This window comes from Microcebus murinus, chromosome 10 (assembly GCF_040939455.1).
Source record: "Microcebus murinus isolate Inina chromosome 10, M.murinus_Inina_mat1.0, whole genome shotgun sequence".
In the NCBI taxonomy this organism is placed as follows: Eukaryota; Metazoa; Chordata; class Mammalia; order Primates; family Cheirogaleidae; genus Microcebus; species Microcebus murinus.
The window spans coordinates 66,973,890-66,988,424 of record NC_134113.1 but is presented as its reverse complement, the minus strand read 5'-3'; the positions used below and the strand labels follow the sequence as shown (position 1 = coordinate 66,988,424).

At 40.0% G+C, this 14,535-nt stretch overlaps 1 protein-coding gene across 2 annotated transcripts in view; it reads left to right on the top strand.

The window, feature by feature from the left end:
- KICS2 (KICSTOR subunit 2) overlaps positions 1 to 14,444 on the top strand; it is a 20,753-nt gene extending 6,309 nt beyond the window's left edge. The window contains exons 2-4 of one of the 2 annotated variants that reach the window (XM_012782382.3): positions 156 to 441; positions 8,100 to 8,911; positions 13,767 to 14,444. In XM_012782382.3, coding sequence (XP_012637836.1) covers positions 156 to 441; positions 8,100 to 8,911; positions 13,767 to 13,840 — 1,172 coding nt within the window. In that variant the 3' untranslated portion in view covers positions 13,841 to 14,444. Of the gene's footprint in view, positions 1 to 155; positions 442 to 8,099; positions 9,343 to 13,766 lie in introns of those variants that run through there. The other variant, XM_012782381.2, reaches the window with a different exon arrangement.
- The last annotated feature ends 91 nt before the right edge of the window (positions 14,445 to 14,535 follow it).

Below are 14,535 nucleotides of genomic sequence, written 5' to 3'. Positions count from 1 at the left end.
AGTATTATATCCCAATCATAGGAGTCAGAATATGATAGACGGAAACTCACTGAGTTCGATGGGTTTGGATTCTTTCCTTTGGGAGGCTAGGAGGTGTTTGGTACTTCTGGGTTCTCTTTCTGACTTGTCATGTGCTTATGTCATTTGCCTGGCAGGGGGCCAGTCTTTCTTCAGCAGGAAGGATTCCATCCGCACCATCTATACTTCCCTGCATAATGAGCTGAAGAAGGTGGTGACTGGCCGGAGTGCCCTGGGTGGGACTGCTCCCCACGTGGAAGAACTCCTTTCCCACCTGTCAGAGCAGCTCTGCTTCTTTGTTCAGGCTCGGATGGAGATCGCAGACTTCTATGAGAAGATGTACACCCTCAGCACGCAGAAGTTCATCAATGCTGAAGAGCTCGTTGGCCTTTTGGACACTATCCTCAAGAAATACAGCTCCAGGTCAGTGTAGGGGGGAAGAAGGAGGGAGAGTAAGAAGGGGGCAACCCTCCCAATCCCACACAAGCTCAGAGTTTTTTTCTACACTGTTATGAAAATTTATGATGCACTAACTGTGAAGGAGAAATAGCTGTATTATGTTTTATACGTAGTAATTAATCATCGGGTACATATTGGGCGCATTCTTTGGACATAGTTATACCCTGTTGGATGGATACTTCTCTTAGTAATAGTGAAAGACTAAGGATGAAGTAATCCTTAAAAGTAGTGTTATAACTGTTTTTTGTGGGTTTTTTTTTTTTTTTTTTTGAGATAGGGCCTTGCTCTGTCACCCTGGGCTGGAGAATGTTTGTTTGCCCCAGTATAGCTGATATATGTCAGCTATAAAAAATGTTGTGAATGGTATCATCTTTCAAACGATGAAATGCTTTTGTATTGAAACAATTAACAAGCATGATGAATATAATATCAACTCCTCTGGCCTTGATTTGAGTTGCAGATCCTATGTGAGTTATTGCAATGTCCAATCTGCTTTGAGAGATGAATAGAAAGCATGATTTTGTTTTCTTCTGGAAGCTAGTTGTATTCAGAGTAGAAAGATGTTCAAAAGAGGAGAGGCTTCCTCTTTTGGTAAACTTATTACATTATTATTATTATTTCTACATTCTTATTTAGGAATCACAATCATTTGTGATGCATTTCAAATTGAATTATTAGCAAATTGAATTGTATTAATAATATGATTAATTATATATAAAAGTTTTATTGTATGCCATTTAGGAGAAGAAACATGAGTTTAGCTTGTATTAGGTCAGAGTGTATTCCTTGAATACTTTTGAGGAAAGGTAGAACTTGAGTTGTTGATAGGCTAGGTACAGTGGCAGCTGCCTATACTCTTAGTACTTTTGGAGGCCAAGGCAGGAGGATTGTTTGAGGCCAACAGTTTGAGACCAGTCTGGGCAACATAGTGAGACGCTGTCTCCAGGAAAAATAAAAGAAATTAGCCAGGTGTGGTAGTGTGCGCCTACAATCCCAGGTCCTGGGAGGCTGAGGCGGGGGGCTTGCTTGAGTCCAGGACTTCAAGGTGTGCAGCGAGCTATGATCATACCACTGTACTCCAGCCTGGGCAAAAGAGAGAATTGGGGTCAGAAAATCAAGTCCCTATCTTCACATGGCTAAATCCTGCCTATTCTTTTTTTACTCTTTTTTTTCTTCCTTTTTAAAATTGTGGTTAAAAACAAAAACATGAAATTTTCCATCTTAACCTTTTTGTTTTGTTTTGAGACAGGATCTCACTCTGCCCAGGCTCGAGTGCAATGGTTGTGATCATAGCTCACTGCAATCTCAAATTCCTGGACTCAAAGGATCTTCCTGCCTTACTTACCTTCCTGAGTAACTGGGACTACAGGCATGTGACATCATGCCCAGCTAATTTTTCTACTTTTTGTAGAGACCCTGGCTAGTCTCTAACTCCTGGGCTCAAGTGATCCTCTCACTTTGGTCTCCCAAAGTGCTAGGATTACAGATGTGAGCTACTATGCCTGGCCCATCTTAACCTTTTTTACATGTATAGTTAAGTATTAAGTATATTTTATATATACTTATTTATATGCTTATTAAGTATATAGTATCAAATGTATTCACATTCTTGTGTAGGAGATCTTTAGAATTTTTTCATCTTGTAAAACTGAAACCCTATACCCATTAAGCAACAATTCCCCCTCTCCTGGCCCCTGGAAATCACCATTCTATTTTCTGTTTCTATGACTTTGACTACTTTAGATACCACATATAGGTGGAATCATATAGTATTTGTCATTTTGTGATGGGCTTATTTCACTTACTATAATGTTCTCAATATTCATCCGCATTGTGACAGAATTGCCTTCTTTTTTAAGACTAAATAACATTCAATTTTACGTATATATCACATTTTATTTCTTTCCTTTTTTTTTTTTTTTTTTTTTGAGACAGAGGCTCACTCTGTTGCCCAGGCTAGAGTGCCGTGGCATCAGCCTAGCTCACAGCAACCTCAAACTCCTGGGCTCAAGCGATCCTCCTGCCTCAGCCTCCCGAGTAGCTGAGACTACAGGCATGTGCCACCATGCCTGGCTAATTTTTTCTATATATTTTTGGTTGGCCAATTAATTTCTTTCTATTTTTAATAGAGATGGGGTCTCGCTCTTGCTCAGGCTTGTTTCGAACTCCTGCGCTCAAACAATCCTCCTGCCTCGGCCTCCCAGAGTGCTAGGATTACAGGCATGAGCCACCACACCCGGCCACACATTTTCTTTATTCATTCATTTGTTAGTGGGCATTTGGGTTGCTTCCACCTTTTAGCTGTTCCTACCTGCCTTCAAGCATGTGGTTCAATTCAAATGCCATCTCCTTTAAGGCTTCCACAATCTTTTGACCAAAAGGAATTGTTCCTTCCTCTAAACTATTATTTTAAATATATTCCTCATTATAAATGTATTAGTTTCTACTTTGTTATAAATACCTCCTACCATGGAAGGTCCAGTAGGGCAAACCTCTGGCTAATTTTTTATATCTTTACAATATTGGTATCTGGGCAGACGGGGTGGCTCACGCCTGTAATCCTAGAACTCTGGGAGGCTGAGGCGGGTGGATTGCTCGAGGGCAGGAGTTCAAAACCAGCCTGAGCAAGAGCAAGACCCCATCGAAAGAAATTAATTGGTCAACTAATATATATAGAAAAAATTAGCCAGGCCTGGTGGCGCATGCCTATCGTCCCAGCTACTCGGGAGGCTGAGGCAGGAGGATTGCTTGAGGCCAGGAGTTTGAGGTTGCTGTGAGCTAGGCTGACGCCACAGCACTCACTCTAGCCTGGGCAACAAAGCGAGACTCTGTCTCAAAAAAATAAAATAAAATAGGCTGGGCGCGGTGGCTCACGCCTGTAATCCTAGCACTCTGGGAGGCCGAGGCGGGCGGATTGCTCAAGGTCAGGAGTTCAAAACCAGCCTGAGCGAGACCCCGTCTCTACCATAAAAATAGAAAGAAATTAATTGGCCAACTAATATATATAATATAAAAATCAGCCGGGCATGGTGGCTCGTGCCTGTAGTCCCAGCTACTCGGGAGGCTGAGGCAGGAGGATTGCTTGAGCCCAGGAGTTTGAGGTTGCTGTGAGCTAGGCTGACGCCATGGCACTCACTCTGGCCTAGGCAAGAAAGCGAGACTCTGTCTCAAAAAAAAAATAAATAAATAAAATAAAATAAAATAAAATAAAATACTGGTATCTAAGAACTAATAAACTAGTTGTTTTAAATAAAAAGTTGTTACAGCTTTTTAAAAAAGTTATATATATTACATAAAATTTACCATTTTAAGTGTATAGTTCTTTGGCATTTAGTACATTCACATTGTTGTGCTATAGACTTTTTTTTTTTTTTTTGAGACAGGGTCTCACTTTGTTGTGCAGGCTAGAGTGAGTGCCGTGGCATCAGCCTAGCTCACAGCAACCTCATACTCCTGGGCTCAAGCAATCCTACTGCCTCAGCCTCCCAAGTAGCTGGGACTACAGGCATGCGCCACCATGCCCGGCTAATTTTTTCCATATATATTAGTTGGCCAATTAATTTCTTTCTATTTATAGTAGAGACGGGGTCTTGCTCTTGCTCAGACTGGTTTCGAACTCCTGACCTTGAGGAATCCGCCCGCCTCGGCCTCCTAGAGAGCTAGGATTACAGGCGGGAGCCATACTTATTTTTAATTGGGCTTCTGACTTCTCACATACATGAGACCAGCATACTGCTTTTGGAAATAACTCCATGGTGTGGATTTGTGAAGGAGAAAGGTAGTGTTTCTGAAGTGGAATTTTATGTCTCATTAGAATATTATACAAATGTGTCTGTTTTTATATTTTCGTCTATTCTGTGCAGCCTTGCTTCCTTCCTCCCTCCCTTTTCCTCCCCTCCCCTTCCCTTCCTTCTTCCTTTTCTTTCTTTCTTTCTTTAGATGTTTCCTGCAAATAGTTCTTAATATATTCTGTGTTCAGACTCTTTCAAGCTTGCTGTCATAGCTTAGGTGTATATTTTTGAATTACAACCATTTAACAGACCCTCCTGTAATACGAGTTGTGAATAGCTATGAGGCACACAGCAGAGTAGAAACAGGGAAATGATACATCATAATACTAATCTCTAAATCTTGGCAGACTAACATTAACATAAATTTTTAGCTCTTCTTGAGGATGAAAAATAGCTTCGACATTCACATTTATCTTTAATAAATGTTGAGAATTTAAACACTTTTAGTATATGTTATGGAAGAGCTTGTTTAGAATTCTTTCTGAAGGTTTGTACAGGGAATTCATGTCCTCTTAAGGAAAGCATTGGAATATATGATGATTTCCAGTGGAAAGCACTAGAAAAATAACAGTAGTGTTATTGGAGAATTTTCTCCAATCTCATATGATTACCAATCTTACTGTGTGCATAGTTCCTAGGCGGATTTTCCTGATAGCCATAATTGTAGAAGATTGTGGTACTTAATGCTCATAAGTGTCAAGGAGCCTAAAGGCTAAGGTGGTAGAAGCCTTTGTTACAATTTGAAGATTTTGAGATTTCTGCTATAATGGGGTTTTGTGTGTGTTTAACTTTCTTAATGTTTATTTCCAAAACATGTAATGTTTGAAGAGTCCAAATTAATTAAGTACATGTGCTAGAAGATTTGAGATCTGATTACCTTTCTGATTTTTTGAGTTTATTATTAGACTTAACCTCACCAGTGCTTTCGCTTTCCATCTTGAAGTACATTGATATAAAATATGGGTAATAGATGAAAACAATGTGTTTACTTTCACCTGAATAACTACATTTTATTTATCACATGATCAGTTTCTGTCTTATAGTGTCCAACTTAGTGTGGGCTGTCTTAATCATAATCCCTTTAATTAGTGTTTAAATAGATCCTTTTAAAGCCCCTTTTAGAAGACATACTTGTGATGATTTTTTTCCTAATTGTTTAATTAATAACCAGTAGTTTCCTATTCTCCAGGAGACAAAACAGAGCTGTGTGAGAAATGTCTGTCTCATTAACAGTGACGTGATTAAATTAAATGGGCTCAGGGCTGTAAATCATCTGCCATAGTGCCTGAAACATAAGATATGCTTAGTAAATGCAAGTTCTTCCCTTTACCTTTAAAATGTGGTCTCTTGCTAAGATGATTCTGCAGCCTCTGCAGGTGCTTTGGATCTTTAGGAAGAGTGGTAAAGGCCTTGGATATAGGTTTCTTATGAAGGAGCATGCACCAGGCCTGGCACGTATTAGGCAATTCTCAGAAGGGAAAGCTGAGCAAGCAAGCTCTGTGCAGTCCCTACAGAAGGGCTCTCCTTAGCCACTCTATCCTGTTGTTACAGAACTTCGTTCAGATCAGAAACAACAGAATCAATGAGGCAGAGACTAGGATTCAAATCTTAGCATAGTTGGTCACCACATTTACTGATTTTTCTACTTGTGCCGTGTATTCTAGAGATAAAGGAGTGAAGGGATTAGGCAGCACTTCTGCTCAGGGTGGAGCTTAAAGCTGGACAGCCATCTGTCTCAGCTTGCATGATAAATTACACGGTCAAGCTACTAAAGTGGAAGACAGGTGTTCTCTATATAGGGGGACCTGACCCAGTTTGGGAGTGGACTTTTCTAAGGACGTGACTAAAGAAGAGACCTGAAGAGTCAGGAAGAAGTACAATATTGATGAACAAGGTTTCTCACTTGCCTAGGGCCTTTGCAGTTGCGCTTTCCCCCCTGTGCTTGGAGGAGAGGGCAGTCCCACATCTTGTCCTCTTCCCCCTCAATATTACCCTTACACGTGAGGTAGAACAGTGTTTTACAAACAGCAGGGAGCAATCCATGGCTTATAAAATTTATCTGATTTAAAAAAATACATATATATAGTAGAAAATATCAAGAGTACATTGTATAGGGCAAGAGTAAATATGAAATAAAATAAAACTTATTCATTTGTGTGTATGTACTTGGTCACAATATAAAGTGTATTTCTTACTATAGCTCATAGTCAGAAACTTAAAAATGCTTTTGTCGGCCGGTTGCGGTGGCTCATGCCTGTAATCCTAGCAGTCTGGGAGGCTGAGGCGGGCGGATTGCTCGAGGGCAGGAGTTCGAAACCAGCCTGAGCAAGAGTGAGACCCGTCTCTACTATAAATAGAAAGAAAGTAATTGGCCAACTAATATATATAGAAAAAATCAGCTACGCATGGTGGCACATGCCTGTAATCCCAGCTACTCAGGAGACTGAGGCAGTAGGATTGCTTGAGCCCAGGAGTTTGAGGTTGCTGTGAACTAGGCTGACGCCACGGCACTCACTCTAGCCTGGGCAACAAAGCGAGACTCTGTCTCAAAACAAAAAACAAAAAACGCTTGTATCTAGGACAAATGGAAGGGAAATCACACTATTATCTTGACCTCCTGTACTATCATTGCATTTTCAATTATTTCCTTAATATCTGGAGAAAGTCAAAATAGTAGGAGTGTGGCTCAAGTTGAGAAAGGACCAGATTATTCAATGCCTTGTAGGCCTTTTTATGGATTTTGGGTTTTTTTCTAAGATAAATGGAAAAGGATTCAAGTGGTAGCTTGCCCTCTCTTCCTTCCTTCCTTTCCTTTTCCTTTTCTTTCTTTCCTTTCTTTCAACAGGGTCTCACTCTATTGCTCTAACTGGAGTGTAGTAACCTAATCATAGCTCACTGTACCCTTGAAGTCCTGGGCTCAAGTGATCCTCCCACCTCAGCCTCCCAAGTAGCTGGGACTATGGGCATGCATTACCGTGTTGGACTAAGTGCTTTATTTGTTTGTTTACATTTGTTTATTTGTTTGCTTGTTTTGTAAAGACAGGTCTCTCTATGTTGAGCAGGCTGGTCTCAAACTCTTGGCCTCAAACAATTCTCCCCCCTCAGCTTCCCAAAATACTGGGATTACAGACTTTAGCCACCATGCTCAGCCCAGCTATTTCATATTAAGCCACCATTTTGTTTTTAATCATGATTAAATATAAAAGGAATTTGGGGGCTAGGATTGAACTACGCTATCTGGTAAATGCTTTATTTCTTTAATAAATATTTATTATCTATTGTTTTTCATATAAGTTTATAGTCTGTACTTTCATCTGTGAAATAGGTTTAATTATAAATACCTCATAGATACACTGTGAACATTAAATGAGTGTGTATATATTATATATACTCATGTATATAGTATATACACACTCAACAGATGTTTTAGTGACCTTTTTTTTTTAACTTCTGCCTCTTTAGGACCCCACTGAAAAGAGGATGCCTTGTTTTGATGATTATGTTAGTCATGCAATTCCCAGAATAAATAAAATGAACTATAGCTAACAACTTTTCTGTTGTTGGAAGGAAGGTAGCCACTTTCATTTTTTTTTTTTTTTAAACACCAGACTGTTTCCATAGGAGAATATAATGTTGACATAGTTCTGAACTGGTGAAGTTATATTAGAATTTTTAAATAAATCAACATGGAATTCTTTCATCTTTCCTTTCCCTGCCCTCAAGTGTAATATTATTTGTCTGGCCTTACTGTTTCTTTGAGGGTAGAAAACATCAGTGTTACAAGTGGAGAAACATTTCCACTTATCTCTATTAATTCCCCTCCCCCTCTAGATTTCACCATCCAATCCTCAGTCCTTTGGAAAGCGGTTTCCAGCTGGAGGTCGATGTCCTGAGTCATCTCCTGAAGGCCCAGGCCCAGGTCTCCGAGTGGAAGTTCCTGCCGTCTCTGGTTAACTTACACAGTGCTCACACCAAGCTGCAGACCTGGGGCCAGATCTTTGAGAAGCAGCGGGAGACCAAGAAACATCTGTTTGGAGGGCAGTCTCAGAAGGCCGTGCAGCCCCCACACCTTTTCCTTTGGCTGATGAAACTCAAAAACATGCTCCTTGCCAAATTTAGCTTTTACTTTCACGAGGCACTGAGCCGACAGACGACTGCTTCAGAAATGAAAACGTTGACTGCAAAAGCTAACCCGGACCTTTTTGGAAAGATTTCCAGCTTCATCAGGAAATACGACGCTGCCAATGTGTCCTTAATTTTTGACAACCGAGGTTCTGAGAGCTTTCAAGGTCATGGCTATCACCACCCACATTCCTACAGAGAGGCCCCTAAGGGCGTGGACCAGTATCCAGCCGTGGTATCTCTGCCCAGCGACAGGCCTGTCATGCACTGGCCCAATGTCATCATGATCATGACGGACCGCACTTCTGACCTGAACAGCTTGGAGAAAGTGGTCCACTTCTATGATGACAAAGTGCAGAGCACCTACTTCCTCACCCGCCCAGAACCCCACTTTACCATTGTTGTCATTTTTGAGTCAAAGAAATCTGAGAGAGACTCACACTTTATTTCCTTCCTCAATGAGCTCTCACTTGCCCTTAAGAACCCCAAAGTGTTTGCAAGTCTGAAACCTGGATCCAAAGGTTAGCAGGTGATTTGGGTGAAAGATTTTGAAGACTAGAAACTTCTTAATCGCTCTAATGATTGACAGTCGCCTGTGATTGGAGTTTATATCTACTCGTTCTTCTTTCAGAGCTAGATTAAAGACAAATCCTCCCGAATCGTGTTACACACTTTATAAGCAATTAAAGCCAATTGAATGAAGTATCCAAAGAGTAATCTAGGAAGTGGTCATGGGCTACCATGTATCTCCATGGCATAGTAAAAGAGTTTCAGTGTTTTCTCCTATTTTCCTGTATTTCATGTAGATTGAGTATTTATTGGCCCTTGATTTTTCTTTCCAGATGTTTTTTTATTGTTCTAAACATTGTGTTCTAATGAAATTCCAAACACCCTCTCTCTTCTCCTTCCTGGAAGAGTAATTGGGATAAGTTATTAAATGGCTTTTTTAGAATTAAGGACTGTATGTTTTCTATCTCATAAATTAACAAAGTAACATGGAATTATTTGTTTTATGATTTCTGACCTACAAATTAATATTTTTGATGCCAAAATTAGGATCATGGTGAGAAATTTCTGTCAGTTACTGATATTGAAGGTATATCAGATTGATAGCACAACATTAGGTTTTAACAGTTCAGAAGATCCTTGTGGCAACTTTAATAGCTGTGGGTTCTTGTGGGGTGATCTACACACCTAACTGCATTTGATTTCACCTTTATAAAGTTTGAATTTTTCACTCTGTTTTACAAAGTCAGCATAAGCCATCATGTGGGGTTTCTTCATTCTTCAGCGTATTATCTGCTTGGCTTTGTGTTTATCACTTTTCTGCTGAAATGTATGTTCACGTTTGGCTCCACTCCTTGGCTATTTTTGGGCTGAAAAGCATGCATTCTTGGTTTTTCAGCCACTTTTAGATACTCATGTAATGTAGCCTACTTTTATAAAATCAAAATCAAGGTCTCGGTACCTTGTACTTGTTAAAAATCAAGTGTGCATTCAAAAGATCTCTTTATTGTTGAGTAATCAACTCAGTACTTAAGCACCTCTGAACTCGGGTTTCCTGCCTGCCTCCTACAAATTATGTTTAGAAGCAGCGCCACATCTTAGCACATGCTGCCTGATCCCTTTCCTTCAGTAGGTATTCATGGGGAAGTAGATGGATCGGCGAAGGCATAATGGGCTGTGGAGACCTTCACTTCTAGGTTATTGATTCAGAATAAAAAGAAGCCACAAAGAGTAATTGAGTTGTTACTACTTGATAGTTCCTTCAAAGCTTGTGTAAGATGTAACGGTCAGATCAGTCTTGTTGCTTGTGATTGTATGGAGCCACTGTTTTCCTGGGCTTTCATAGCAAGCATGCCACCAGCAACATCGGCAGAGAGCAGAGAGCCCCTCTAAGTCCGCATAGGAAGCCTGCCCGCCTATTGTGGACTGCCTGGTATAGGAACCCACTGGCCTGTTTTCTGGGGAAAACATGTTTTTCCTTTCTTTTCTTTTCTTTCTTTCTTTTTTTTATTTTTTTTAATAAAGGTCATATGATTTGCAAAAAGCCAGTTTGCTTTAAATAGAAAGTAGTGATTTACCTCTGCATTTTATTCATTCAGATTCTGTAAAAATCTGAACAGATTTTACAACATTGACCTTACATAAAAAATTGAAAACCCTTGGAACAAAACAGTCAAATCATTTTTCCTTCCTTTTGTGTTTTGTCAAGAAACTGAAAAATATTCTTTGGTGTGCATGTATTTTTTTTCCTTAGATTAAACCACCATTAGCCTTAATGATACAGTCATATACCTAAAAGAATATATGCTTTAGTGGAACACGGAGAGAGGTGCAAATAAAGCATGTATACAATATTTAAATAACCAATTCTCGCCCAGAGCATATTTGAATTGTATATTTATTTTTAAACATATTTTTAAAAATAAAAAGAATTTATAAAGAATGGAAGGCAGATGTGAACATTAAGAAAACCTGAGACAACATAAATTCATAAATCACTCTGTAACTGTCATAGACGGTACTGTGAAGCTTTTGAAGATTCAATATTGATACTTTAATCATTTCCTTAGCTCTTCAATAAAGTTTTCTAATTATAAAAAAAAAAAACATATTTTGGTTCAAGCCAAGAAACAAAGTCATTTTTACTCTAAGATTTATCCTCTAAATACAGTAATGAGATGATCTGTAAAGTCTGTTTCACTAATTAAAAAAGTAAATCTGGGCCGGGCGCTGTGGCTCACGCCTGTAATCCTAGCTCTTGGGAGGCCGAGGCGGGCGGATTGCTCAAGGTCAGGAGTTCGAAACCAGCCTGAGCAAGAGCGAGACCCCCGTCTCTACTATAAATAGAAAGAAATTAATTGGCCAACTGATATATATATAAAAAATTAGCCGGGCATGGTGGCGCATGCCTGTAGTCCCAGCTACCCGGGAGGCTGAGGCAGAAGGATCACTCGAGCCCAGGAGTTTGAGGTTGCTATGAGCTAGGCTGACGCCACGGCACTCACTCTAGCCTGGGCAACAAAGTGAGACTCTGTCTCAAAAAAAAAAAAAAAAAAAAAGTAAATCTGCATATTTTCTGCAGACTGCTTACTTTGAATCTGCTTCTAAAACCACAACTTGATAAATTTTTATCGGTAAGTGGGAATATGGTCAATGCTGAGTTTGCCAAGGAGTTGGTCAAGGAGTGTTTCATTTTAGGATGCTGTTTGGACACTAAATGTTTATAACTTTGTCCTCTATTGGGTCCAACCTGCTATCTGACTATGTCATTTTAGGGAGAGTGTGAAAATAAAGTTCAATTCTTAACTGAGGAGCCAATACCCTTTATATAATTGCTTTGTACATTTGGACATATTGGGGAAAACTTACTTTCAAGAAAGAAAATAGGCTGGGCGCGGTGACTCAGGCCTGTAATCCTAGCACTCTGGAAGGCTGAGGTGGATGGATCGTTTGAGCTCAGGAGTTCGAGACCAACCTGAGCAAGAGCCAGACCCCATCTCTACCAAAAATAGAAAAAATTAGCCGGGCTTGGTGGCGCATGCCTGTAGTCCCAGCTACTGGGGAGGCTGAGGCAGTAGGATTGCTTGAGCCCTGGAGTTTGAGGTTGCTGTGAGCTAGGCTGACCCCACAGCACTCTAGCCCAGGCAACAGAGTCTCAAAACAAAAAAAGAAAAAAAAAAAAGAAAGAAAGAAAATAGTTGGTATGTCACTGTACTCCCAGTGAATTCTCTCAGGTGATCTTTAAAATATGACCACCCTTTCAGGCTAGCCACAGACTGGTAGTTTTGTTTCTTTGGTAAGTCAGCCCGTGAACTCAACTTCTTTGTAAAATGGGGATAAGGAAATGTGAGCTGCTTTTTCCAAAGGATGGAACAAGATCATGTGTGTAAAAAGAGGCTTTGAAAACCATCTGGGGTTTGAAAGCTGTATAAATAAAAGATTTTGACCACTCTCCCCATAAACTTAGCACCTCTCCTGTTCTTTTCTTTCTCTTCAAATCTGTGGCAAACCTGATTATACCTGCAGTCCCCAACCCCTGGGCCATGGACTGGCATTAGTCCTTGGCCTGTTAGGGACAGGGCTGCAGAATTCTGCCACCCTCCCCTCCCTCACCCCATCCTTGGAAAATTGTCTTCCATAAAACTGGTCCCTGGTGCCAAAAAGATTGGGGACCGCTGGATTATATCATCAGAGTTTACAAAATGGTGATATTCTAATTATTAATATGTTATTCACCTTTTCATTTATTGGCCAGACTACGTATACAAAGAGAAACTTCACCCCCAACTATGTAGTTACCCTAAAGTACAGTTCATATAGAAATAGCAGGATAAATCCTTGGATAAATCCCTGATTCCTTTGGTTTTTTTAAATTTTATTTACCAGTTCTTAAAATAATGAGTTGGTTCCTTAGCATCTTCCAGAGACACTGGGGAGTTTTAAAAGAAATGAGAATAAACTTATAAGAATTTCTGCCTCTTACATTTAACCCCGAATTTGACACAGAGCAGCCATTTTTCTCTTTATCCTAGATACTCTTTTGTAAATATCATCACCTTTCCTTATTTCTTCCTCATGGCTAATTTCCTTTCTTAATTACTGTTGACTGTTTCCCCCACCATTTTTCCGGTTTCTTCTCCCTCCATCCATCTTTCTCTCTCTTCCTCCTTCCTTCTTCCTTAAGTCCCTTCCTTCCTCCTCCTCTTCCTCCTTTCCCCTCTTCCTTAATTTCTGATATCTTCCTGACACATTCCTGTTTGGTCACTTTTTTTCTCCATGCCTCAGGGATCCAGGACACACCTCAGTTGTCTCTGACCCAGTTTCGGGAAGTATTCATTTTGATTGTTTTAAAGCTAGTTCGTCTTTTCCAGGCAGAAAGGAAGGGATACATACAGGGGGAAAGTTCAGCGTTGACACTAATGGGTGACTGCAATTATGCCTAGCCACTTCGTGAACACACAGGACCTTTAGCCAACTAGAACAAGCACTGCTGTATGTATAATCTTATGGTGAGCTATGATTGACCACTGTACTCCAGCCTGAGTGACAGGGCAAGACCCTGTCTCTAAAATAAAGAATTATTTGGCAGAAAAAGCTACTCAAAACTAAAATCTTTTCAAGTGTATTTTTACTGTGTAAAATAAATATATAACTTTTGTTAATATTATGTAAAAAATAATTTTTAGTCTGCTCTAATTAGTATATAAAAGCATCAAATTAGCTTCTGGTATTTTTTCTGTAAGTAAAAATTTAAGAAGACAGATTTTGTCTTTTTTCTAAGTGGGAAAGAAAAAACATGCCATGTGATTCCCCACGAAAGCCCTGCAGGTAGAGTTTAACTTAGCAATTCCCACTCTACTTCTCCACCAGCTTCCTGTTACAGATGCAATTATTGCATGGCCTTTTGCCTGAATTATTCTAAGCTGCTTCTCCGGAGGAAATGAGTCAGAAGAAATAGGCTTGATGTGCACTTCTGCCTTTGGAGACTTCTCTTGATATCGTGTAAATTCATCAGACTTCATTAATGCAAGTATTTTGACTTGTCTGCATATTTTTTTCAATCCGCTTTTGATAATAAGGTCTGTTTCTGGGATACTTTAAATTAAAAACCATATGGTCTGTGCAAGATACCAGTGCTAGAAAATGGAGAGAGGCAAATGAGTTCCCCATTCTGTACCTGCTGTACCTGGTGTCAGAGTCTGAGGGGAGGGTTCTGACTGATGATATAACTCAGGGAAGGTCATGAAAGGCAACTGCATTGGCATGCATTCTGAATGAGGCACTCAGACATGCAGTGGCAGCGCAGGAAATGTTGGATGGCACTTGGCATTGATCTAGGAGAGGAAGATAATCATTGGGACTTTTGCTAACCTTACCCCTAGGAGGGTGAATTCTGCTTTTGCTGGTCCTAAAAACTGCAGAGTAATTCTAGAATCCAATTAAATTTGCAAATCTGATGCCTGATTTCATCTGAGATTTATAATGGCTCAGCTGATTGACCTTCTAGGTTAGGTTAGATTGATTTCACTTTTAGTGTGACAACATGTAGCGGTGCAGGACACTCCTCGCCCTACAAGGCCATCCTGATGTCAGTCACTCCAGACAACGTCAGTGTTAGAGCAGTCCCCAATGCAGAAGC